Genomic DNA, 22,870 nt, shown 5'->3' with positions numbered 1-22,870 from the left:
TATGCCAGTGTAAGGACTGAAAAACAAGTTGAGACCTTTAGGCAGGGCTTGACTCAATCTGATACTCCTTCAGGGCTTCTGAGTATGCAAAATCTGAATGTGCAGGTCTTGCTGTGGGGACAGCTTTGTCACTGCACTTGTATGTGGGTGCTTAGCTATGAGATGAAGTGCAGGCAGAGGATCCTTAAATTGCATGGTACTGGTATGCTTAAAACCTGTTCTCTAAGCACGTGGCTCTGCCAGGTCCCCTGAAGGGAATAGTGTGCTGGGAGGGAGTACTGGGGCTGCCTTGCTGGCCCAGGCACCAGCTGCTCTGAGTTCTGCTGGTACGTGTGTGATCTGGGCGTCTCTGCCCTTTCTGAAGCTCAAAGAGCTGTGTGAAAGAAGGATGTTACTGTTCAAAGCCTTCCTCTGCACTTCTTTTCTTTGTGGTAAGATCTTCTGTTACCTTGCTCACGTGTTTCCTCCTAGAAGAGGGCAAGATGCATTGCATGATTTAATAGGCTTCATTTGGATCTTTCTTATTGTAGTTCTGGATCGTGGTCCCTGGCTGCTGTGATCACCTGTGAATAACAGAGCTTAATTGTTGGCCACTGCTGCAGCCTTTGGTGTTGGGTTGTGGTTTTTTGTTTTTGTTTTGTGAGAGGCCTTTGCTTTTAAACTGAACCAAAGTCATTTCACAAGTTGCTCAAGCCTTCTTACATTAACTTTTCTGACTTCTTGGTAAAGTGCAACTTTTTTTTTTGTAACAGCATTAAGCATTAGGTCCCAGGTTAGATGGTCAGGGTCAGTAAGATGCCTGCAATGACAGGACCACTTGTAAGGTCGCCTCTTGCTTTGTAACTTCTCAGCCTGCCCTGGGGAAAATCCATATGAGTGTGAATTAAATGCATGGGTATTTAAAGCATAAAATGCCTGAGATAAGGCAATGTGTTGATGCTTTTGTAGAGGCTCTGCCGTGTCAAAGAGGCTGCATAAGAACAGTTCAGCTGTTACTGGGTGCTCACTAAGCAGCGTGCATCCAGCTGTGCAGCAGCATCTCTGACAAGGCTGGTGCTCAGCCTAGCATCCAAGCTTGTAGGAGTAGGGAATGTTTAAGAAGGGAGGCCTCCATCTGTGCTGAGAGCTCATAGGTGTTCTTTTTACGAGAATGATTCTGATCAGTTTTAGCAGTTAATCTCCTTTGAGCTATTTGGAAATTCTGCGGTGTACAGAAACTTAAATTCATAGGTCTTAGACTAGGTTAAAAAAGAGCACTTCACTGGAGAATGAAAAGACTGATTCCTTCTCTTTTTGTGGAGGCATTACTGCTTAGCAGTGCCTTCAGGCAGGTGGGAGCTGTACCTGGTTCTGAGGGCTTCTAGCACTACTAACAAACCTGTGGGTATTCTGCCGCTTTCCTGCTTTAGGAATGCTATTTCTAAGAAGCTTGCAGGTGTGTGGGAGGGGATTCAGTAAGGTGCAGAGCCAACCTGAGGATTTTCTTCCCACAAACTTGCAAGTTGGACTTGTGCCATAATGATCTACTTTGTTTCAGAAGCGTGTCAGACATCAGGGCTGTCTGGAGGAGGAGGAGGTAACGTGAGTTGAGCAGAGTGGCTGAGGGCTACTTCAAAGCTTTCCTGCTTTGGCAGTAATACTCAGGTCTTTGTGTCACCTTTCTGGTAGATCCTTGAAAATCTTCCACGGTTGAGAGCTCACCCTCTGGTGGATGTAACTGAATACCAGTGACAGCAGTGCCTTTCTTACGGTGCTGTCTGTGCTCTAGGCCTGCCTGGCTTGCCTTGTCAGGTTGTTTCTCAGAGTTCAAAACATGCTGTGCTTTCAGAGTGATATCTTCCTAGTCCAGTTGATGTAAACTGTCTCCATGTGTCAGCAGCTCATCCCAGTGTTTCATTAACTCTGCAATGGGAAAAGCTGCTTCTGCTTTGTTAACTGTAGGGACTGGACGCGTTTTCCCTTTGGATAACGTGGTTTTGTCATCCTCCGCTTGGCTCCATCCTCTGTTTGGGAAATAGGGCTGGGATTACATTACCAGATTGTAGTATGATTCTGGCTTCTCCTGGTCTAAGGCTGTGATGAGGTGTCACAGTTGGTCTTCCTAGCATGCAGAGGTGTTCAAGTTAACATCCAGTATTTGTATATATATTGCAGCATAGCTGGAGTCACTCTTAACCAGCATCTGCTGATGCATGTGAAAATTTCAGCGTTCTTTGGTGTGGCACTCCTCACTGTCTTTTTGCTATCCTTTTGTCCTCTTGTTCCAGCCTTCTCCCCTCCAGCTACCATCAGTGACTCGCTCTGAACCTTTTAAAATGGGTGAATGTCATGTTTGAAAACGAGGCATTGCCTTGATTTCCTGAGCCTAGCTGAACGTAGTTTCTCCTTGCTAGCTGCTGTCAGCAGCTGGAATACCCTTTGTTACAGAACCTGCTACTTGAACCAGCTGCTTTTGTACTTGAGTCTTGGCAGGGCTGTTTCTGCCTTTTTCCATTCTTTCTTTCCATTCACTCGCTTGCAGTGCCTGTACAGTGTGCAGTTAAAAACAACCCATGCTGGAGCAGGGCATGCAGTGTTGCTGTGTCACAGCTGCCTTTTGGCCGGGGGGGTGGTGGAAGCTGAGGGCACTGGTTGCACGACAAGTGTGCAGCTGCAGATGGCTTCAACTTCTGTGCCTTGTACAACTGGGGTCAGCTTGTGTTCTGCTCCCCACTTCTAAAGACGTGGTGCAGCCACATCCTGGCAGAGGAAGATTCCCGTAATACCTAAGAAATAACTTGTTAAACTAGGGTGCTATGAACTTTGGGGTGTTAAGAGAAAGCAAGAACCCTGAAGTACGTGTTGGGGAACTTCATTACAGATTAACAGCACTGATTATTTTCCTTATGTTCTGCAGCATAAAGACGTTCTTCACAAGCCTTCTGTATTACCAGATTAAGATGTTCTCTTGGACAGATGCACATGAGTGAGACTTAATTTTTTTTCCATTTAACCTAAAGTATTCTGGCACACCGATCTCAAGTGTTGAGCAGACTCATTCTGAAGTTCTTCTATGACTTGTATTACTTTCTGTTGCCTTAATGAAATGTTCGTGCTTCTGTGGAGGCTGAAGGTCAATGTCCGGTCAGGACACTGCTGGCTGCAGGTGGGCTCCTTACACGTGGAATACACAAGGCTTAGGCTGACCCTTGGTTCAGCTGAGGAGCCAGACAGGAGGGATCCCGTTGAGGAAAGGAGTGAAATTCCTCTGTGCTTTTGCTGTAACTCACTCTGAAAGGGCAGTGCAGCTATTGGAAACTGGGCTTTGATTCAGGTAATGGTAGGCTTTCATTGGAAACTACCTAATTGAATGTTCAAACTTGGCGGGTCTGAAACAGTGAGTAAACTCTGTGGTCTTTTTGTGCTGGGATTTCCTTCAGGGTGCAGCACAGGTATGCTACCACAACAATTTCTGAAAGCGTGGACCAAAAGTACATGAAATACAGAGTGCATCACCTGTCTCTGTTCAGCTTTTTGGCTGGTGTCCTTGCAGTTTCTCAGAAGGTTTTGTTTTTAAAATAGACTTTCTGCACTGCTTTCTCGTGACATTAAGTATTCATTACTTGAATTTCTCCAACCAAAGTAAATCTCTTTCTTTTTCAGTGTTCCACTGGCAAGCTACAATAATGGGACCAGTAAGTATGAGAGAATTGATGTTCATAGTTTCTATGACCAGTCTTCTTGTAAAAACTCAAACTGCAGCGTTTCCTTTTCCTTAACAGAATGACAGTCCCTATCAAGGTGGAGTATTTTTCTTGACAATTCACTTCCCAACAGATTATCCCTTCAAACCACCTAAGGTGAGTGTCTTGTGCAGTAGATCTGTTCATTACCATGTGGTGTAATGTACATTTGTGAGCCTACACTGACATTTTCCTTCTTCTGCAGGTTGCATTTACAACAAGAATCTATCATCCAAATATTAACAGTAATGGCAGCATTTGTCTTGATATTCTACGATCACAGTGGTCCCCAGCACTAACTATTTCAAAAGGTACCTCCAATGCTCACTTAATTTTACTCTGCTCTAATTACTGATCTAGGTTTAGAATGTAAAAAAAAAAAAAAAAAAAAAAAAGTAGTGCATTCTTAGCATTAACTGCTTCTGTGATCACAGCTTCAGCCTTGTAGCCCCATGTGTAGTTTGTAACCTGTTCTTCACAAGCCCTGGATCATCAAATTCCTTCCTTCTGTAGGGAGAAGGAATTTTAGTTTAGTTTTGCTGATAGATCCATTAAGTCTTACTGAATTAAGTACTTGGTCTTGGCAGTTCAGTGCAGGAAGCTCTGCTTTAGTACAAAGGTTTGAACTTAAAAACATGTAGTCCATGACAAAAGAGTCCAGTGTTGAAACTGTACATGATGTGAAATGAAAGAAAGTTGCAGCGGCCTTTTAAAGAAGGCCAACAAAAACATGCAGTTCTTCTCCACACATGTGATGTTCTCAGACACTCTTCAGTTCAAGCAGATGAGTCCTTACTTATCTTAACTGTTTCCCTTTTACTGAGCTCACAAATTCCTACACCCTCTGTCCAGCTGAGAACGTGGCATTTGTAAAAAAGAGAGACGGAAAGACAAAACAATATCTTGTCTCTTGACAGCAGTGAATCTGCTGTTGCACAAAGCTGAAAGTCCTTACTGTAACTTGGAAACTGGAGGAATAGTGCCAGTGAAGAGCAAATGACTGCTCTCATAGAGCTTTCATTACAAATGCTTTCTGTGGAGCACCAGCTCCTGTTGGAAGTACGAGGGCAGTGTTAACATATACACCATTTAATCACAGTGTAATTGGTTAGAATTCTGCAGCTGCAGAGTGTGTAGTGTGGCATGATATGTTATTTTTCACTTGTTTTAGGGATTCTGAAGTTAGCATACATCCTGTGGGATGATCAATAGCACGTAAACACTGGAGTATACACTGGGATTATGACAGAAGTAGGGTGAGAAGTTAAGAGGCTAGTTGAGAGCATCAGCAGACTTGCTATTAATGGCTGTCAGAGAGCTTTAATCACAAAATGTACCTTGACTTAATTTATGAACCAAATCCAGTTGCAGTATGCTTTTCCAGCTCCTTTCTTCCTCTGCCTTGAACTCCTTTTTCTGATCCTCTTCAAACTGCATCCTGGCTTAGTTAGACTAAGCTGTGGGATCAGTGAGGCTGTTCTGTCACTCCTAAAGCATGCTTCCTGAGATAGGTGCATATCTACTACTGACCAGTTGTCTCTCATTGTGCTTTCATATGAACTCTCTGCAAACTCTCCTGCGTGTACACAGAATGCGTGCAGATCTAACCAGTGAAGTCTTACTGGGGTTCACTTGGTGTTAATTCACGATAGGGTTAAAGGCAGCAAAAGAAATGCTGATGGGTGTCTTCTGTCAGAAATAAGAGATGCTTTCTGTAAGAAAGTAGACCAAATTACCAACAGGCAAGAGTTGGAAGAGGCATTCCTGTCTTGATCAAGTACAAATAAATTCTGCGAAGACAGCGTCAGTCTTCTGGGGTGGAAATCTTGTTTTCAGTGAGGCTGCAGCTGCATCGTTACAGACTTCAGGGCCATGTCAGCTCCCTAGTGACTTCCTGGTGTGCCTTAGTGAAGAGCAGATGTGTTGCTGATAGGAAAAGCTGTTGGGTTAGGTAATTCCTGTGAATAACAGGACTGCAGCTTTATGCTGAATAACTAATGCCTTGCATCCCATCAGAAGCAGCACTGTGGGTCTGGGGAAAGGTGTGCTTTCTCTAGTATTTCTCTTGAGAAATACTAGAAACAGTTCTTCCATTTAACAGCTTATCATTTGCAGCTTCTTTCTGAGGCATCTGGCAGATGACGTTACCAGCAGCTCATGCAGATGAGACGTTATGTTGCAGTTACCGTGGCCAGAGTTCTTGATTGTGCCGCTTTTTACTCTCCCCTGCAAGGGGAAAGTGTAAGTGGTGTGCAGTGACTTACTGCTTATAGCATCTGTTTGTGGTGGAAATGCTGAGGAAAATCATGGCAGTGCTAATTAATTAGGATAACATAAGTGGTAAAGGTTGGGATTGTGGCTCCTTGCTGTGGAGATGGCAGGCTGCTCCAAAGGGCAGGCTAGCATATCTGAATTGGGAACCTGCCCTCTTTGCAGGGTGAGATAGCTAGTGGCTGAGCTCAGGGCTATCAGAAACTTGATTTCAGGCTGCTAAATGACCAGGGGAATTTCTCTGCCACTGTAAGTAATTTGAAGTGATTGTGACCATGGTAGTAGAGGTGACTGGCATCCTGGGTTTGCTTTCTTTCCTAATGCTTACCACTTCTTCAGAATGGATTTTGGAGGATAGGGGAGAGCAACACTGAACTCCTGAGATAGTAGTATGAATAACTCTGTTAGTAATTCTGAAGTAGATATTGGTTGAAGAGTACATATTGTCAAATATACGATCTCCAGATCTAACTGTAAACACACCTTGCTGGTTACCTTGATTCCAAAGCTTAAGCAGAATGCATAAACTTAGAAGTGTTATCACTGTCTTAATAAATAAGAATCTGTAATCTGTAACAGGAGAATAAAGTGTCTTCACCTGCTTTTAATTGTTCCCAGGCATATTTGGGAAAACCTACTTTATCTTGAGCTTGGCAAGTACTGTGCAAGTTGAGTGTTAAACTGAAGTATTTCTTCAGTAAAGATTGGGCAACTTGCTCTCTTTCTTTGTGTTTCTGTGTGTGCTGGGTGTTCAACAAAGGAGCCATGGAGTTTGGTGCATTGGAAGACCCTACCTAGTGAGTAACTTCAATCTCATTCACTTAAAGAATTCAACTTAGATCATAGAACCTTTTGGGCTGAAACGGACCTTTAAGATCACCTAGTTTCACCCTGCTGCCATAGGCAGGGACACCTCCCTCTAGCCCAGGTTGCTCACAGCCCCATCCAGCCTGGCCTTGAATGTTCCAGGGGAATGTTCACAGCCTCACTGGACAACCTGTTTCAGTGTCTCACCACCCTCGCAGTAAGGAATTTCTTCCTAATATCTAGTCTAAATCTAACCTCTTCCAGTTTAAAGCCATTTCCCCTCATCCAGTCTCTACCTGCCCTTATAAAAGTCCCTCCCCAGCTTTCCTGTAAGTCCCCTTCAGATCCTGGAAGGCCACTATAAGGTTCCCACGGAGCCTTTTCCAGGTTAAAGAGTCCCAGCTCTCTCGGTCTGTCCTTGCAGGGGAGGTGTGGCTCTCCTCTAGGCTTGCTCCAACAGCTCCATGTCCTTGTTGGGGGCCCCAGACCTGGATGCAGTACTCCAGGTGGGGTCTCAGAAGGACAGACTAGAGGTGCAGAATCACTTCCCTTGACCTGCAGGTCACGTCTCTCTTGATGCAGCCTTCTGGTCTGCAAGCATGTTGCCAGCTCATGTTAAGTCTTGTATCAGCTGACACTCCCAAATCCTTCTCCTCAGGGCTGCTCTCAAGTTGTTCTCTGCCCATTTTGTATCTGTGCTTGGAATTGCCCTGACCCACCTGCAAAACCTTACACTTGTCCTTGTTGAACTTCATGAGGCTGTTACGGGTCCACCTCTCCAGCCTGCCCAGGTCCCTCTGTATATCATCCCTTCCCTCTAGCATGTCAACTGCACCACTCAGCTTGGAGTCATCTCCAAACTTGCTGTTCATGTTGCTTACAAAGACGTTAAATAGCACTGGTCCCAGCTCCAGTCCCTGAGGAACACCTCTCATAACTGGTCTGTGCTTGGACATTAAGCTGTTGACCACAGTTCTCTGAGTGTGACCATTGAGCCAGTTTCTTATGCAGTGAGTGGTCCACCCATCAAATGCACTTTCTTCCAGTTTGGTGACCAGCTGTCATGCAGGATGGTGTCAAACCCATCGCACAAGTCCAGGCAGATGACATCGGTTTCTCTCCATTTATCCCCTGATGCTGTCACTCCATCATAAAAAGCCACCAAGTTTGTCAGGTGTGACTTGCCCTTGGTGAAGCCATGTTGTTTACTACTGATCATCTCCTCTTTGTTTTCCGTGCCCCTCAGTAGGACCTTAAAGGGATCTTGCCAGGCACAGAGATGAGGCTGAGTAGCCTGTAGTTCCCTGGATCTTCTTTTTTCCCTTCTTCAAAATGGGGGTTTTGTGTCCTCTTCTTCAGCCAGTGGGAACTTCACCAACCTTTCAAATATGCTGGATAGCAGCTTGACACCTTTATTTGCCAGTTCCCTCAGAACGCAGGGATAGATCTCACCTGGTTCCGTAGATGTGTGCACCTTCAAGTTTGTTAGGTGGTCTCAAACCTGATCTTCACTTCCAGCGGCAGACCTTCCTTCTCCCAGTTCTTACCTTTGCTTTCTGCAATTTGGGCACTGTGGCTGGAGCTGCTGCCAGTGAAGACTGAGGCAAAGAAGTCATTTTTAGCCTCAGCTCAGCCTTCTCCACATCCATTGTGACCAGGTCTCCAGTTTCCTCATGGAGAAGGCCCACATCTGACCAGAGGTTCCCTCTAAACTTTGAGAAGCTCCTCTTGATAGAAGGCATGAGCACCAGTGCAGGCTGGCAAGAAGCTGTGGAGTCTGTCCTTGGAGATGGCTGTAAGTCAGCTGGACTTACAGAACCTGGTTGTGGGCAGTTAGCTGGCTCTGGTGAAACTCTGGAACTTTCAGATCCCAGATGCTTCTGAAGGTGAGACAAAGGGCTGTCTGAAACTCAAATTAGTGATTGTACAGGCAAATATTTTTTCCAGCAGTCAGTTTTGAGATTTTTATTCTGTATCAATGAGAGGGCAGAACCTCAGCAGGTTTCGTGTTTACTTGTCACTTCATTTTCTGTATATGAGAACTTTTATTTGAAGTCAGTTTATCAAATTGCAAAATATATCAGCTATAGTGATACTGAAGTTTAAAAAAAAAAAAAAGAAAATCAAGAACATAAAGCTAAATCTGCGTGGTATCATTTACAGTGCTGGTTATTAGAGACTTTAGAACATTAGAAACACTTTCAGCAGTCAAGTACTTTGCGTTCAGTATCTCCCAAAATACTCTTCTGAGCATTTTTATATTATGGCATGCTGAGTGACTGCCTGTGCTGTACGCAGAGATGGTGGTTCAGCTTCTGCCTTGGTATTCACAGTAGTCCTGATGCACTGTCAGCTCCACATGCAGAGCTGAAAGCTGCTAAGTGAAGTTTTGTAAAACCCATCTAGGAGTGCTCTGTGCATCAGCAGAAAGCCTGTAAGTCCTCTCTGTGGAAGTCCTTCAGGTGTGCACCTTAGCAGCAGCAAGTTGCCCCAAGCAGCACTGGACCTGGATGTGGAGGGCTGATGGTTAGGAAAGGAGGAACCTTAGCTGTCCTGGGGAGTAGGAGAGCTGCATAAGGCCCCTGGAATGGAGTTGAGTTCCCGAGCAGTGCTGTGTCCAAAGCTCAAATGCATGCTGTCTAAGCTTTTGTAGTCCCCAGAGTATCAGGCTAAGCTAAACCTGAGCCTCATTACTTTGATGTTGAAAAGCATGCGTTGTGTACAAGCAAGATCAAAAAGCAAAGTGCTGTCAGAGCTGGTAGCCTGTTCTCTAGAAGGATAGCTAATCCCTGTCTAAAGGAAGGACTTAGTGGCATAGTATTTGTGATTTGCCTGGAGCAGAGCAGAGAAGGGTGGGCTCCTGCTATTGGCATGGTGTACAACAGCTGGCACTGCCCTTTTCTTGAATTCCTGCTCTGTGTTAGCACACAGCATTTTGATTATATGGTGATCTTGAGATGACTGTGTGACTTGAGCCAGGGCTGGTAGCTGAGTACGTATCCTGCTGTCCTGACAACCTGACAGGGAAAGGAGCTCTCGTCACTTTGTCAGTACTGTGAAAGGAACTTTCTTGGTACAGTCTTTGTCCTCTCCTTAGAAATGGATCTTCTTTTGGATGGGTCTTCAGAGAAGACTGGCCTGGTCTGATGAGGCCTTTTGCCCCTTACAGGAATTGACTCTAGAGGGATAACTTCTCTTTAAGGGCAGCTGCTCTGTTCTCCTCGTTGCACTGATGTACTCGAGTGCTCTTTGCCCTTAACATAAAAGTTAAGATGAGCAGGGTCTTTATGGAGGCAGAACGTTGGTGAATGCCTTAGCTGTTTCTGACCTGAGCTCCTTGGAACCCAGGGAAACATTTTATAGTCCTGGATTGGTTGTAGATTGGACCTGTTCAGAGAGTAGTAATAGTGCCAAGCAGCAGTTGAGCCAGAACACCAGTTAAGAAGCTTCTTTCAGGTACCTCATTAGCTTGGAATTGGTGTTTGCTTTTTAATTTCTTTTCTCTGGTTCATCCAGAAATTCCATTGCTCCTCAGTTGCTTCTCGTCCTGAATTGGCCTATGGATGAATGGCTACTGAGCCAAGTTTTGTTGGAAGTCACTGATATGAGACCCACTCTGGCTTTCTTAACAAATACAACATTTGACTTCTGTACTTGAAGATGATTTCTGCACTGAGAAAGCAGCAGCGATCATCAGTTCTTCCTGGTAATCTTGTGGAAGTCTGTGCCTTGGGGTCACAAATCAGGCTTCTACATAAATAGCATCTTTTTTTCTTAATTAGCTGGGATCACAGTCTCAGTATGGTGTGATAGTGCAGAGCTGGTATTGGCCTTTTGTAGTGCTGATATCTAGAGAAACTAGAAGTGTAGCTTTAGTGCTCCTAATGAGGCTTAAATAGGGGCTTTCAGTGGTAACTTTTCCTACAGCAGATAAGGACTAGACTTGGTCTAATTGTCTGCACGTCTGTGAGAGGTGTCCTGCACTAGGCTGGTACACAACTTCTTCTGGCCTTAAAACTACTGTCAGTGCAGCTGCATGTCCCAGGAATGCAAAAGTGCCAGAACTGCATGATGCACTTGATGATCATCCCTGCCACCAACAGAACTTGATTGCCATGGGTCCTCTTGACTTCCTTTTCCTGCTGGAACTCTAGGAAAGACTTCTGGATGTGGAGCTTACTCTCCCCAGTGGGCTCCATGGGGGCTGCGGTTCGTAAAGGTGTCTTTGCTGCTGTACTGTGGGATCTTGATGTGTCTCTTAAGTTGTGTGTTCCAGTAGCAGTTGGTGGGTTTGGTGGTTCTCCGTGCTGCTCATTTGGCCAGCACTGGAAGGATGTGCACAGAGCCTGCGTCGTGAGTCCTGTCCTGAGTAATGACTGAGCTGGTCGTGGCAGAAGAAGTGCAGCCGTGGAGCTCGCATGTTGAACTTGCAGCTACCTGCAGTTTCCATCTCAGGTTGGCAGAGTGGGAAGGATAGAAGTGCCCAATGGCAGGCTCCGCTGTCAGTGATTCAGGAACACAGCACAAAAGCCTACTGAGAAGGCGAGGTGAATCTCGCAGCAACAGCGTGCTGGGTTTGTTGACAAGCTGGAAATGGCATGGTTCTCTGCACGTTGGAGCTACCTTGAGACAGACTGCCCCTGAATTTTGGAGCATTATATAGTGTAAAGGGAAGTCCTGCACGTAGACTTAGATCGGGGATGTGCTCTGTTACGTTGGTAGGCTCAACTGGCTTCAGAGAGCACGTTGCTGAGCATCCTTAACTGATATCAAGTGTTGAGTGATCAGACTGCTGGAGAGTGCCTTATCAGCACTCCGTGGGGGAGCTAAGCCCACTGCTTCTTTAGAGGCACTTTGTTAACAGTCTCCCTCCTTGATTAGTTCTGTTCTCCCGATTCCTTGTTTGAAGGTTGTGAAGTACTTGCTCTGTGCTAGTTCATAGAAGGGAGGAGTCCTCTAAAGGATAAGCTGTTCTCATTGTCTGCGGGAGATAGATGGAGTTCACAGTTGATGTATTGGAGTTAAACAGGCTGTGCTCTCGGAAGAAAAACAAAGCTGGAGGAAAACCAATTTCTGAATGAAAGGAGGCTTTAACAGACTGCTTTAATTTGCTTGATGTTTTGCTACAGGCTGGACTGCTTTGGCAGTTAAGAGTGAATGGATGAGAAATAACTCAGTACTTGAACCATCTGAGTCAGTGGGAAGTTAAATTTTATCTATTCTGCTATTACTGACAAATGCAAACCCAGATCCTGAAGAAGGCACACTCCCACACTATTAACATCTCTCAGCGAAAGACTTGAAGTGCAATCAAACTGATGCTCCACCAGCCCTGCAGCAGCCTTGTGTGTTATGGAGCAGGATGAACAGACCATGGCATAAAACAGTCACTCTGTATAGTCTGCAGTAGTTCATTTGCTGTAGGAAGCGTCACTCCAAAATTCTAATAAGTGGACTCAACCTCTTGGTTCCAAGCTGCAACACCACCTTCAGCCTAATGCTGTGCTCACGAGACTTGCTGCTCTGAACTTTTTTACTGCAGTGCACTATACCTGTTCTGCTAATATTGCATTTGACAATGAATATCAAGGCTCTACTGTGGAATTCATTCCAGCAATACTCACTTGCCCTGCAGAAGATGGTCTGCTCATCTCTTTCCACAGTGTTGGCTTAGTTAATTACTGCACTAAAGAGCTCATAGAAATAACTGACACTCATAAAGATCTGCAAACTATTTGCTCTTTCCTCTTACATTTGGGTTCTTAAACTTTATGTCAGGGTATATTTCTTTCTTTCCAGGGGCTTTAATGGTGGTCTGTAGGCTGCTGACCTTGGTTGGTCTCAAACTTGTGCCTGTGTGCTCAGCAGAAGAACTTCCTGAATTTGTTTTGGACAGCTGGCTGATTTCGGCAGCCTATCAAAATTAAACCACTTGAAATAAATTCCAGTTAAAACTGCTTTGCTTGCTGAAGCTGTAGAGATAAAACTGAAAGATCTGAAGTTACAAGTCAGAGCAAGTAGTGGAGAACAGTTCTGATCAATGATTTTTTAAAAAAAACCAACAGTGCAGCTTGAAATTGCATGATGGAGTCCAGTTTCTAAAACTTTGGAGAGATGCTAGGATAGAGGTGATCTACTGCAAAACAAAATGTAGGGATTGTTTTTGCAGTTACTGGTATGCCAGAACTCACTGCTGAGAGCGCCCAGCTGGTGGTGGAGTTCTAATAAAGCACAGCCTCTTTCAGGGAGGAGTGCTGGCAGCGTTCTCTGTAGTGACCAGCGAGTTGGCCATGCTGAGAGCGGTGTCACTGGGTTCCTTAGCCCTGTGGGCATGGAGCAGCAGCCTGTCCTTCCTGCCTGTGCTGGGAAAGGGCTGCTGGGAGGTGTGCAAGGAGCTGCGGGGTGAGCTGTCAGTGGCTGGGGAGAGTGAGCAGATGGGACTGAACGGGGGTTTGCAGGTGGGTGCAGCTGCTTTGGGCCCAGCCATCTTGTGCAAAGTCATCTGTGGTAACTAAGGGACTGTGGTAAAACAGAACTGGATGGAATCATGGAGATGGAATGTTCCCATGTGGAAAAGGCTCACAGGGATCACTGAGTCCAACCCCTAGCTCTGTGCAGTGCCATCCGGGTCTCAAACCCTGTGTCTGAGAGCCGTGTCCCAGTACTCCTTAACCTCCAGCAGTTTGTGGCCGTGGCCCTTTAGTGCCTGTTCCAGTGCTCCTTGGCTTGATTCCTTCCTTCTGTTTAAAGGAGGAAATGGATGTTAGCTGTTCTTACTCATCCTGTCACCTGAGGAGACCTCAGTGCCTGTCCGTGGAGTCTGGAAATACGAAGACAAAGGCTGCAGAAAAGGAGCTACTGAAACCTGCCGTGTTCAGGCTGTACTGGCTGGCTGCAGGTGTGTCTAAGGTGAAGAGAGACCAAAGCTGAAACTGGTAGAAAGAGCTAAAGGGGATGAACTGCTGTGTTTCTTACAGCCTTGTCAGCCCTCTCTTTCAGCCTTGGTAAGGGACAGCAGTTCAGGTCTAGTGGTTCCCGTGTGCCCCTGGCACACAGCTAAATCATTAAGCTCTGAGGCCGTGTTCAGACAGGTAGCTGTCTGAGTGGTCTGAGGGGTAACTGATTGTGTCTCTTTTATTATGAGTGAGCAGTGGAAAGTCATGGGTACAGAGTGAAATTGGCAACAGTGGATTTAAAACTTAAATCCCAGTTGTCCCTTAAACTGTAAGTTTGTGGAACTTAACTAATGCAATAGATGGCTGGTAGTGAAGTTCTTGAGACCAAAAGGAATGTGAAATTAAAAGCTGTTTGTAGATGCACTTCTGATGGTGAGCCTTTGTGCTGTTTAATATTTACGAAGTGCAGAAGATGTTCTCCTTGCTAAAGGTTACTTTCAGCAGAGACTTCACTGGGATGCAAAGCCCAGACTCTACAGGGACAGTGATGGGTGGATTGGTTCCCATATTACTGAATTCTTACGTAGTAGTGGGGCAGAGCTGTTCTTGTAGTTGCCAGTTACAACCACCCATCCTGGAGGTCTCAATTCTTGGAACCACATGTGATGAAGAGCTCTGTCTGGTTGGAGATGGGCAGCTCTTTGGAGGCAGAGGTGCTGTTCTGATCCAAAGTGGAAGAGGATGTTGGAGGAAGAGATTGCTCTTCATTTGAGAGCAGGAAGTATGCTCACTTAAATCAGGAACAGAGCTTACTAGTGAACTTGTTCTGGAAGCTTTTGACTTGAAATGCCTACTGTGCCTGTGATGAGTCTACAGAAACATGGAAAACTGACCTGAGTTCTTGTGCTCATCACTGAGTATCTCCTGAAGTTTTCACTTCTGTCCTATTTAAAATCTGCAGTTTGCACAAATGTGAGGCCTGTTCTGCCAAGGTATAGCTAAACAGGAGGAGCCTTTCTTTTAGAACTTTCTTATAAGCTCCCTTTTTGTTTTGTTTTTAAGTGAATTGTGGAATGCATGCTGCTCTCTCTTTGTAACTGATGTGTTTCAGACAGAGTAGCAACTGCTGGAAGTTCTGACAGATCGGTGCCTTCAAACTTGTAGTTGCTGCCATCTCCAAGGTGCTTGGAAGAGGCCTTGTGACAACTCTGTGCTGTTGATGGAGGGGGGCCATGGAGTGGCACTGTTTGTATGCATTCAGCCAGCTTTAATCAAAGGAACGTTTGGCATTCCTTAGGGGGCAAGAAGCCCTTGAGTGCTTCGTGTAGCATTGTCCTGAGGTGCTTAACTTACACCTCTTCATCTCTTCTGCTTGCTGTGAGTGTAGGAATGCACGCATCTGTCTGTAGTCTTCTGGCTCCTTACATGGATGCAGGTTGATGCTGTGCTAGGCAGCATCGTGCAAGTGGGACGTGGGATATATGCAGTACCTGTTCATGCTGATGCTTCTGTGTTCAGTGCTTTGTGTCTGGTGTGAATGAAGCAGCTGAATTTCAAGTATAATAGCAGGTATGTTTCTGAGAAGGCTTTCAAACAGTACACTTCTCCCTTAGGATTTAAAGGTCCTACTGGGATGTTCCTGTCCAGAGGATTCCCAGTTGTGGTGGTGAGACTGGAAAAACCTGTAGTTACGCACAGTTGATGAGTTAAAACTTTTGTCCAAAATGGCTTGGCTGGAGGATGTGGGATTACTGCTCGTGCTTTTAAGACGTGCTGCTAATACTCATGTCTGGGGGAAGCAAGTAGGCTGCCTGACTTCTGCAGGTGTCTTCAACTGTATTTAAACTAATGCAGTGTTTTTTCTCTCTCCCTAGTACTTTTGTCCATCTGTTCTCTGTTGTGTGATCCCAATCCAGATGATCCTTTAGTGCCTGAGATTGCACGGATCTACAAAACAGATAGAGAAAAGTGAGTATGGAAGCCAAAAGTGTGAAGTAAAGAGTTGATGCTTTAATAGTAAAAGGGAACTGAAAAAAACCAACCACGCTTCTTGGAGAGAAGTGTGAACTTTGATTTTTTTTTTTTTTTTTTTTTTTTTTTTTTTCTTTCTAACACTGTAAATGTGGTGGGTTTAGGTTTTCATGGCTTGTGTAATACAGCTATTTTGACAGCTTTTCATGGCTGTAGGAAAAAAAAGACACATTTTCCAGTAGAAGTAAGCAGAGATGTTGTTCTTCTTTGGGTTTCTTACTGCATTTTCATTCTACACAATAGTTTGTCATTAGTGTGGTAGCTGTTAATTGCAGGTTTGCTTAATGAAAATGTAGAGTGAGCAGTGCAAATGTGTTTCGTATGATGCTCAGTTAAGGCTTCTGAAATCTCACCAGTTTCACTGTGTGCTTTAATCCTACATAGCCAGCAGAGGGAGAACAAGTTACTTCGGTGGGAGGATGTTTCCATGCTAGCTGTTGGTGATGGAGTCATGCAAGCAAAGAAATAACAAAATACTATTTCATCTTCATTTGACAACCCAAGAAAAGAACAAGTGGTGTAGAGAGAGGGTGGGAAGACACAAACTGCTTCTGAAGTGAACTGCAAAGCTGAAGAGAAGTCCACTAATGAGAAGGTTTAAATTGTTTTGTTTAAAGGCACCAGTTTAAGCATAGAAGCATAGAATGGTTTGGGTTGGAAGGGACCTTAAAGCCCATCCAGCTCCAATCTCCTTGCTTTGGGCTGGTTGCCTCCCACCAGCTCAGGCTGCCCAGGGCCCCGTCCGTGGCCTTGGGCACCTGCAGGGATAGGGCACCCACAGCTTTCCCAGGCAGCCAATGCCACAGCCTCACCACATCTGAATAAAGAATTTTCTTCTCACCATGTAACCTAAGTCTCCCCTTTTTAGTTGAGAACCGTTCCCACTCCCATTGTCAGATCATCATCATCTCCTTATAAATCATCTCCCTTCAGGTACTTGGAAGGTCACAGTGAGGTCTCCCCAGAGCCTTTTCTTCTCTACACTGGAGATGCCTGGCATCCTTAGGCTTTCCTTGTGAGGAGGTACTGCCACATTCTGAATGTCGTCTTGGCCTCCCCTGGCCCTGCTCCACCAGCCTCGTGTCTGTCCTGTGCTGAAGGCACGGGGCCTGGATGCAGTTTTCCAGTGGGGCCTCATGAGGGCAGAGCAGAGGGGAGCAATCCCTTTCCTCACCATCCTGCCTGTGTCCCTCTGTTGGTGCAGCTCAGGATACTGTTGTCCTTCCACGCTGTGAGCACACCAGAACCCCGAATCTTTGTTTTCAGGGCTGCTGTCAGTGAGGTCTTCTACCAGTCTGTCTGCATATCGGGGATTGCCCTGACCCAGGTGAAGCACCTTGGCCTTGCTGAACCTTGTTTGATTCACGTGTGCCTACTTCTCAGCCTGTCCAGGTCCCTCTGGATGGCACCTCTTCCTTTTATCGTGTCAACTGCACTGCCCATCTTGGTCATCAGCAAACTTGCTGAGGGTGTACTTGATTCTGCTGTCTGTGTCATTCATAAAGACATTGAAGAGCACCAGGATGGACCCCTGGGCTTGTGACCAGCCTCCCCTTGTCATGGAGCTGTTGACTGCAACCCTCTGGCTCTGACCAACCATTTCGTATCCACTGATCAGCCCACCCTTCAAATGAATTTCTTTTCAGTTTAGACGTGGTGATGTGGTGTGAGGCATGGCAGAGGCCTTGCAGAAGCCCAGGTGGGTGACAGCAGTTTACCTTCCTTTCTTCACCAGTGCCGTGGCTCTATGATAGAAGGCCACAGGTGGGTCAGGCACGCTCTGCCCTTGGTGGAGCTGTGCTGGCCGTCTGTGATAACCTCCTCATCTCTCATGTGCTTTCCAAGAAGATCTGCTCCATCTTTCCAGGCACAGATGTTGAGGGTCACAGGCCTGTAGTTTCCTTGGTCTTCCTTTCTCCCTTTCTTGAAGGTTGGAAGTGATGCTTCCCTTTCTGCAGTCTCTGGGTACCTCACCTGACAGCCATGACTTGTCAAATACAATGGAGAGCAGCTTGGCAACCACACCAGCTGCTTCTCTCAGGACCTTGAGATGCACGTTGTGTGGCCCCATAGACTTGTACACGTTCAGCTTCATGAGGTGCTCTCGGGCTTGCTGTGCTCTGAGCAGTGGGAGGGGTTCTGCTCCCCAGCCCCTGCCCAGAGGCTCAGGGATGTGAGGGATGTGGGAAGCCTGGCTGCCAGTGGAGAGCAAGGCAAGAGAACTCACTGAGTGGCACTGCCTTCTCTGTAGTTGTAGTTGCCATGTGATCATGTGAGGTTTCTTTACCTCCTTGTTCCCATCCAGCTCTGATCGCTGGTGTTAATTCCTGAAATTACAGAGTTGTCTAATGAGAGCAAGGAGGGAAGGGAGAATGATTCTCAAACTCTGTGCATTTTGCTTTTAGTCAGAGCTGTGAGATTTGCAGTGCATGTGTCCAGTCTCAGCTAAGTGTGATTGCTCTTTCCTATTTACTGTATGTAGGAGTTTTTTCCCCTTCCTCCAGAGTGAGGAACTTCTGTGCTTACACACATCTGGACTTGGTTTTGAGTTTTCTCAAAGCAAGTGACAGTTGCTTTCCTGTCGTTTCTTGATTTTCTTAAGCTGAAGAACTTTTATCTACAGACTAAATTGCAGCACAGAAACTTGGTTGGTAAAAATAACTAGAAAACTTCCTGCCTTGTGATGCTTTTTCTGCAAACTCTGTAGAACAACTTGAATTCTGTAGTCAGAAACACAACTTTTATTAGTACTGTAAGTCACAACCACTGCTTTGTTTTATCCTGAGCTTCCTCTGGATGTGATTCTGGCTGTAAAGGGGAGCAGGGGCTCCAGGTGGCTGGGAGAAAGGAACAGAGTGTGCCTTCAGAATAAAAACTTGTAGTGGACAAGTCTGTGTGTCCTGGTAGCCATGAACACAAAGCTAAACGCAGTGTGAGCCCGTTAGGGTTGGCACTTGGTGTGTCCCAGGTACTGGGCTGAACTTCTGGGGGAGCTGGGGGGGGGTGGGAGGAGGCACTGGGCTGTGGTTTTCCAGAATGCCCCAATTAAAACCCCGCAGTGGTAATTCCCCAGGGATGCAGCAGCTGGGAGAGGAGCAGGTGAAGCCTTCCTGAAAATACTTCTCATGCCTCTCTGGGTCTGTTTTGTGCCTTGAATTGCAGAGAAGCCTTCACTCTAAGTAGGGCAGGGTCAGTTCTTCTCCACAAAGTGCGGTGGGGTTTGTCTGTCTCCTGTTGCACAGTACTTCCGTTTGCTCCTTTTAATTCTGCGAAACAGCGATGCTGTGGAGGGTCTCAAGTTCATGTGGTGTTACTGACTGAGCTGTGGGGCTGGGTGCTGTTGGGATGCAATGTTAAGTAAATCCTCTTTTTACACATGCAGGTACAACAGAATAGCTCGGGAATGGACTCAGAAGTATGCGATGTAATTAAAGAAATTATTGGATAACCTCTACAAATAAAGATAGGGGAACTCTGAAAGAGAAAGTCCTTTTGATTTCCATTTGACTGCTTTCTATGAGCCCACGCCTCATCTTCCCCTGTGCACATGTTTACCTGATACAGCAGTGCTGCGTGTTGTACATACTTGGAACAACAAAATAGAAATACTGTATTTCCCCGTACCAACATTGACTCCTAGCAGAGAAGTGTGTGTGTGAAAAGCTGGTTCTTCAGTCATAACTTTGTGAGCCTAAAAGCATTCCTCGTTCGTTTAAATTGGGTGATAAAATGTGAATGGGAGAGGCGGGGGGGTTAGTGTTTCTGGGGGCAGAGTTGTTGGTCCATGAAGGATTTTGAGCGGAATCCTTTTAAACTCATAACAGTTATGAAAAACGAGGTGAAGAACTTGAAGCCGTTTCTGTATTCATTTTATTCTGAAGGACCTACACCTTAGGTAAATGTTCTGACCAATGAATTGAACCGTACCCACATCCTGTGCTGAAGGTCTGAGTTTAACTGGTCAACATTTAAATGGATCGGAGCTATTAGTGCATCAAGTGATGTTGATTTGTTTCAACTCTCCCCTCCTTCATGCTCTTTTTGGTTTGTATGTGGTTTCTCAGTTAATACATAGCTAATAGCTCTTATTTTTCTTAAGTTTTTTAACTGCTTAGGTCTTTCTGGATGTAAGGGTAAAAATCCATTTGACAGAAAACTTGTGTATATTTAAAAACCCAACTGCTCCCCTGGAGCTTGTACGTTCAAGAATGATTAATCTGTGTAATAAACTGATTACTACAGTCATTACATATAACTCTGTGTGAATAGGCTTTTAATTATTAAGAGCAGTTTGTTACAGGCTGAGACTAACGATGGATTTCTCTAGAACTCCTGCATTCACAAACGGTTGCATTTGAAAATCATGAAGCAGTTTGGTTTGCATCACACGAGGCTTTGCACCCGAATGAGGCAGACGTGAGCTGGAGCTCTCACACCAGAGCAGGATGTTTTGTGCCAGGAACCTGACTGTTAAAACCAAATAAGCAGCTTACTTAAAGAGAATCAGTGACATTTTACAGAGCCTAATGGTATTATTCCCACTTGCATGGGACCTAACACAACGCATATGTACTGTAGGTAAATGAAACCTTATGTAATTAAAATAATGGATGTAAAAGGGTATTAAAAAAAAAAAAAAAACAAACTACCAAACACATCAGCACAAACTTTCATAAAATGTAGCTTTTACATAATTACTTTGCACTAAACATTTGCAAATGTTCATACACTTTTAAATTGTACTTGTATGTGTCTTTTTTGAACAAAGTCTTCACTTGAATCTAGTGAAAAATGTAGTTTGGAACTTTTCTTTGTATACAAGTGTATTTGCCAGCATCATTCGTGTGAATAGGTGAGTCTGCAAGTTTCTCCTCTTAGTATAAATGTAAACAAAGCCATCGACTATACAGGAGAGGCTGTGGCCCCCAGCTCTGCCGCCACAGGAGCGTGTCCCATCCATTCTCAAACGCATCTTTACACTCTTGCACAAATGAGGAATAAATGTCCACTGCCTTTGGTCTAAACCTGTTCTGCTCGTCTCGTCTCTCGGTGTCCTCGTGCGCACGCCTGCAGCCGGCAGTGCGAGCTGTGCCTTCTGCAGTCCCTGCGCAGAGCTGTAGGAGAGCTGAGCTGCGCGGCGCCTCCTGCTGCACGGAGACCCGCAGAAGGCAGAGGCGTGACGGAGCTGCGGGCGGGGGAGCGATGAGTGCGGGCCGTGAATGCTGGGAGCCACCGGGCCTCCGTGCTGCTTGGCAAAGCAGTAGCGCCCAGTGCTGCGGCCCTGGCAAGAACCCGCTGGACCTGGGACGCCTGCCTTAAGGCGCCTGCTCTCGTCTGTCCTTGTCCTGTGTCTGGCCGTAGCTGGGGCTGAACTCTTCTAAGTGTGCAGGCTGATGCTCCTGCGGCCCCGCGTGCTGCAAGGAGGGAGCAGGAGGCAGCCGCTCTCCTAGTGGGATCGGCAGCATCCCGTTCTCACAGCACCGGGGCTGTCCCCGTGCCCCTCATGGGGCTGCTGTGTGCTGCCCAGAGACAGCAAGGAGAGCGGGCTGGAGATGGAGCCTCACAGCAGGTAGGATGTAGGAGCCAGTGGGCCACCTGAGCACGGCTTCTCTAAAGGAGGGCTCTGTTTTCTGACCTAGCGGCTGCCGGAAGAGCTCTGGGGGTGTCAGGAGAGCTGTGAGGGCAGGCGGTGGAGTGCTGACAGGCACAGGAGTGCGGCTGGCAGCAGAGCAGCTGCATGGCAGTGTAGCAGTTAAGGCCCAAATAACTTCAGCTTAGATATGTCCTATTTAGGATGACTGTTCCCTTTGAAATGAAACAGTTTGGAGTCCCCCACCGAGGGCATGGCAAACAGCATGGTTCAGGAAACTGGGTTTGCCCAGGAGAGCCTTCCAGGGTTTGGTCAGGAGCTGCTCTGAGCCTGGCTGTGCCTTGATGTGCTCAAATAGCCAGGAAGCTGTGGGCCCAGCTTGGTGAGTTCCTGGGAGCCGTACGTTTGTGACAATGAACTTCTTCACTCTGTCCATTCTCAACTTGATGTCGTATTTTCACTACTCCGCACGGCTCGCTTTGCACTGACGCTCCCATGGGGTGCACACACTGCACACACTGCTCCAGCAAATGCTTTTTTAAATCAAAGCGTTGGATGGTTTGGGTGGCTGAGCTGTGGCAGTGCAGCGCTGTGCCCGTCAGCACTCGGTGCCCCTTCCAGCCCCGCTCCGGCAGGCAGAGCACTGCTGCACGCTGTGCTGTACTGCTGCACCATCCCGTGTGTTTCAGAAACTTCTCAGTGCTCCTCTCCCACGCCGTCGTTGTGCAGGAGTTGCCCGTTAGCTCACCAGGTGATGTCCCGGCCCAGAGGCCAGCAGAGCTGCCGAGGTTGGAGCTCAGCCGATGGCTGCGCGGCGCCGCCTGCGGCTCAGCCTCGGTGCCACGCAGCCTTTTGGCAGCGCAGGAATCACGTCTGCCTTGAGTTGCAGTGTTCCCAAGTCAGCGGTGTACCGAAGTGTCCGCAGCTTTTCCTCTGTGCTCCGGGTGCATCACACGGAGGTGCGGGATGGCACACGGGAGCTGATCCCCTGCCCCGGCAGCCCCAGCTGCTGCCGCATAGCCGCGCTGCGCGTCCTGCCAGCCCTTCGCTCCCCGGGCCGCTGGCAGCAGCAGCAGCAGCAGCAGCAGCAGAGCCGTGCGGCCACTTGGGCGCAGCACCGGGCGCCGTTCCTCGTGCCCGGCCGGGAGCTGCGGGGCCCGGCGCCGTGCGAGCCGCGTTCCTGTGTCACAGCCCAGCTGAGCGCGCTGCGCTCGGTGCAGGCAGTGCCGCGGGCGTGCGCTGCTGGGAGAACCAGGGAGAGCCCCGAGGGGTGCGTGAGTGCAGGGGAGGCCGCTCTGACCTCATCCTTCAGCGATAGCGAAGCACCTCCAGCTCCTGCGCCCGCCCAGAAGTTCCCTTCCCAGCCCCGACCTGCCGGGCTCTTCCCCTCCTCTGCCCCGCGCCGTCCGGTCAGCGCGAGCCGTTGGGGGCGAGTCAGAGCTGAGCGCTGCGGGAGTGCGGGCGGACCAGGAGTGCCGTCGGGGTGCGTGACGGAAGGCCGGGGACGGGACGGCGCGGCTCGGTGGGTGCCTGCAGACCCTGCACGTGCCCCC

The 22,870-nt window shown here is 47.1% G+C and overlaps 1 protein-coding gene across 7 annotated transcripts in view; it reads left to right on the top strand.

Annotated features, from left to right (window-relative positions):
• The window catches only part of UBE2D2 (ubiquitin conjugating enzyme E2 D2), a 29,246-nt gene extending 8,495 nt beyond the window's left edge, over nucleotides 1-20,751 (top strand). For 4 of the 7 annotated variants that reach the window (XM_085237087.1, XM_085237090.1, XM_085237085.1 and 1 more), the window contains exons 3-7: nucleotides 3,643-3,674; nucleotides 3,762-3,839; nucleotides 3,928-4,033; nucleotides 15,571-15,664; nucleotides 19,110-20,751. In XM_085237087.1, the coding sequence (XP_085093213.1) occupies nucleotides 3,643-3,674; nucleotides 3,762-3,839; nucleotides 3,928-4,033; nucleotides 15,571-15,664; nucleotides 19,110-19,155 (356 nt within the window). In that variant the 3' untranslated portion in view covers nucleotides 19,156-20,751. Of the gene's footprint in view, nucleotides 1-2,896; nucleotides 2,966-3,642; nucleotides 3,675-3,761; nucleotides 3,840-3,927; nucleotides 4,034-6,753; nucleotides 6,791-15,570; nucleotides 15,665-16,111; nucleotides 17,035-19,109 lie in introns of those variants that run through there. The other 3 variants (XR_014886705.1, XM_085237088.1, XM_085237091.1) reach the window with 3 other exon arrangements.
• Nucleotides 20,752-22,870: the final 2,119 nt, after the last annotated feature.

Source organism: Meleagris gallopavo, chromosome 15 (genome assembly GCF_905368555.1).
Source record: "Meleagris gallopavo chromosome 15, MGAL_WU_HG_1.1, whole genome shotgun sequence".
NCBI classification, from domain to species: Eukaryota; Metazoa; Chordata; class Aves; order Galliformes; family Phasianidae; genus Meleagris; species Meleagris gallopavo.
The sequence above is the reverse complement of the archived record's forward strand: the minus strand, read 5'-3'. Positions and strand labels throughout refer to the sequence as shown.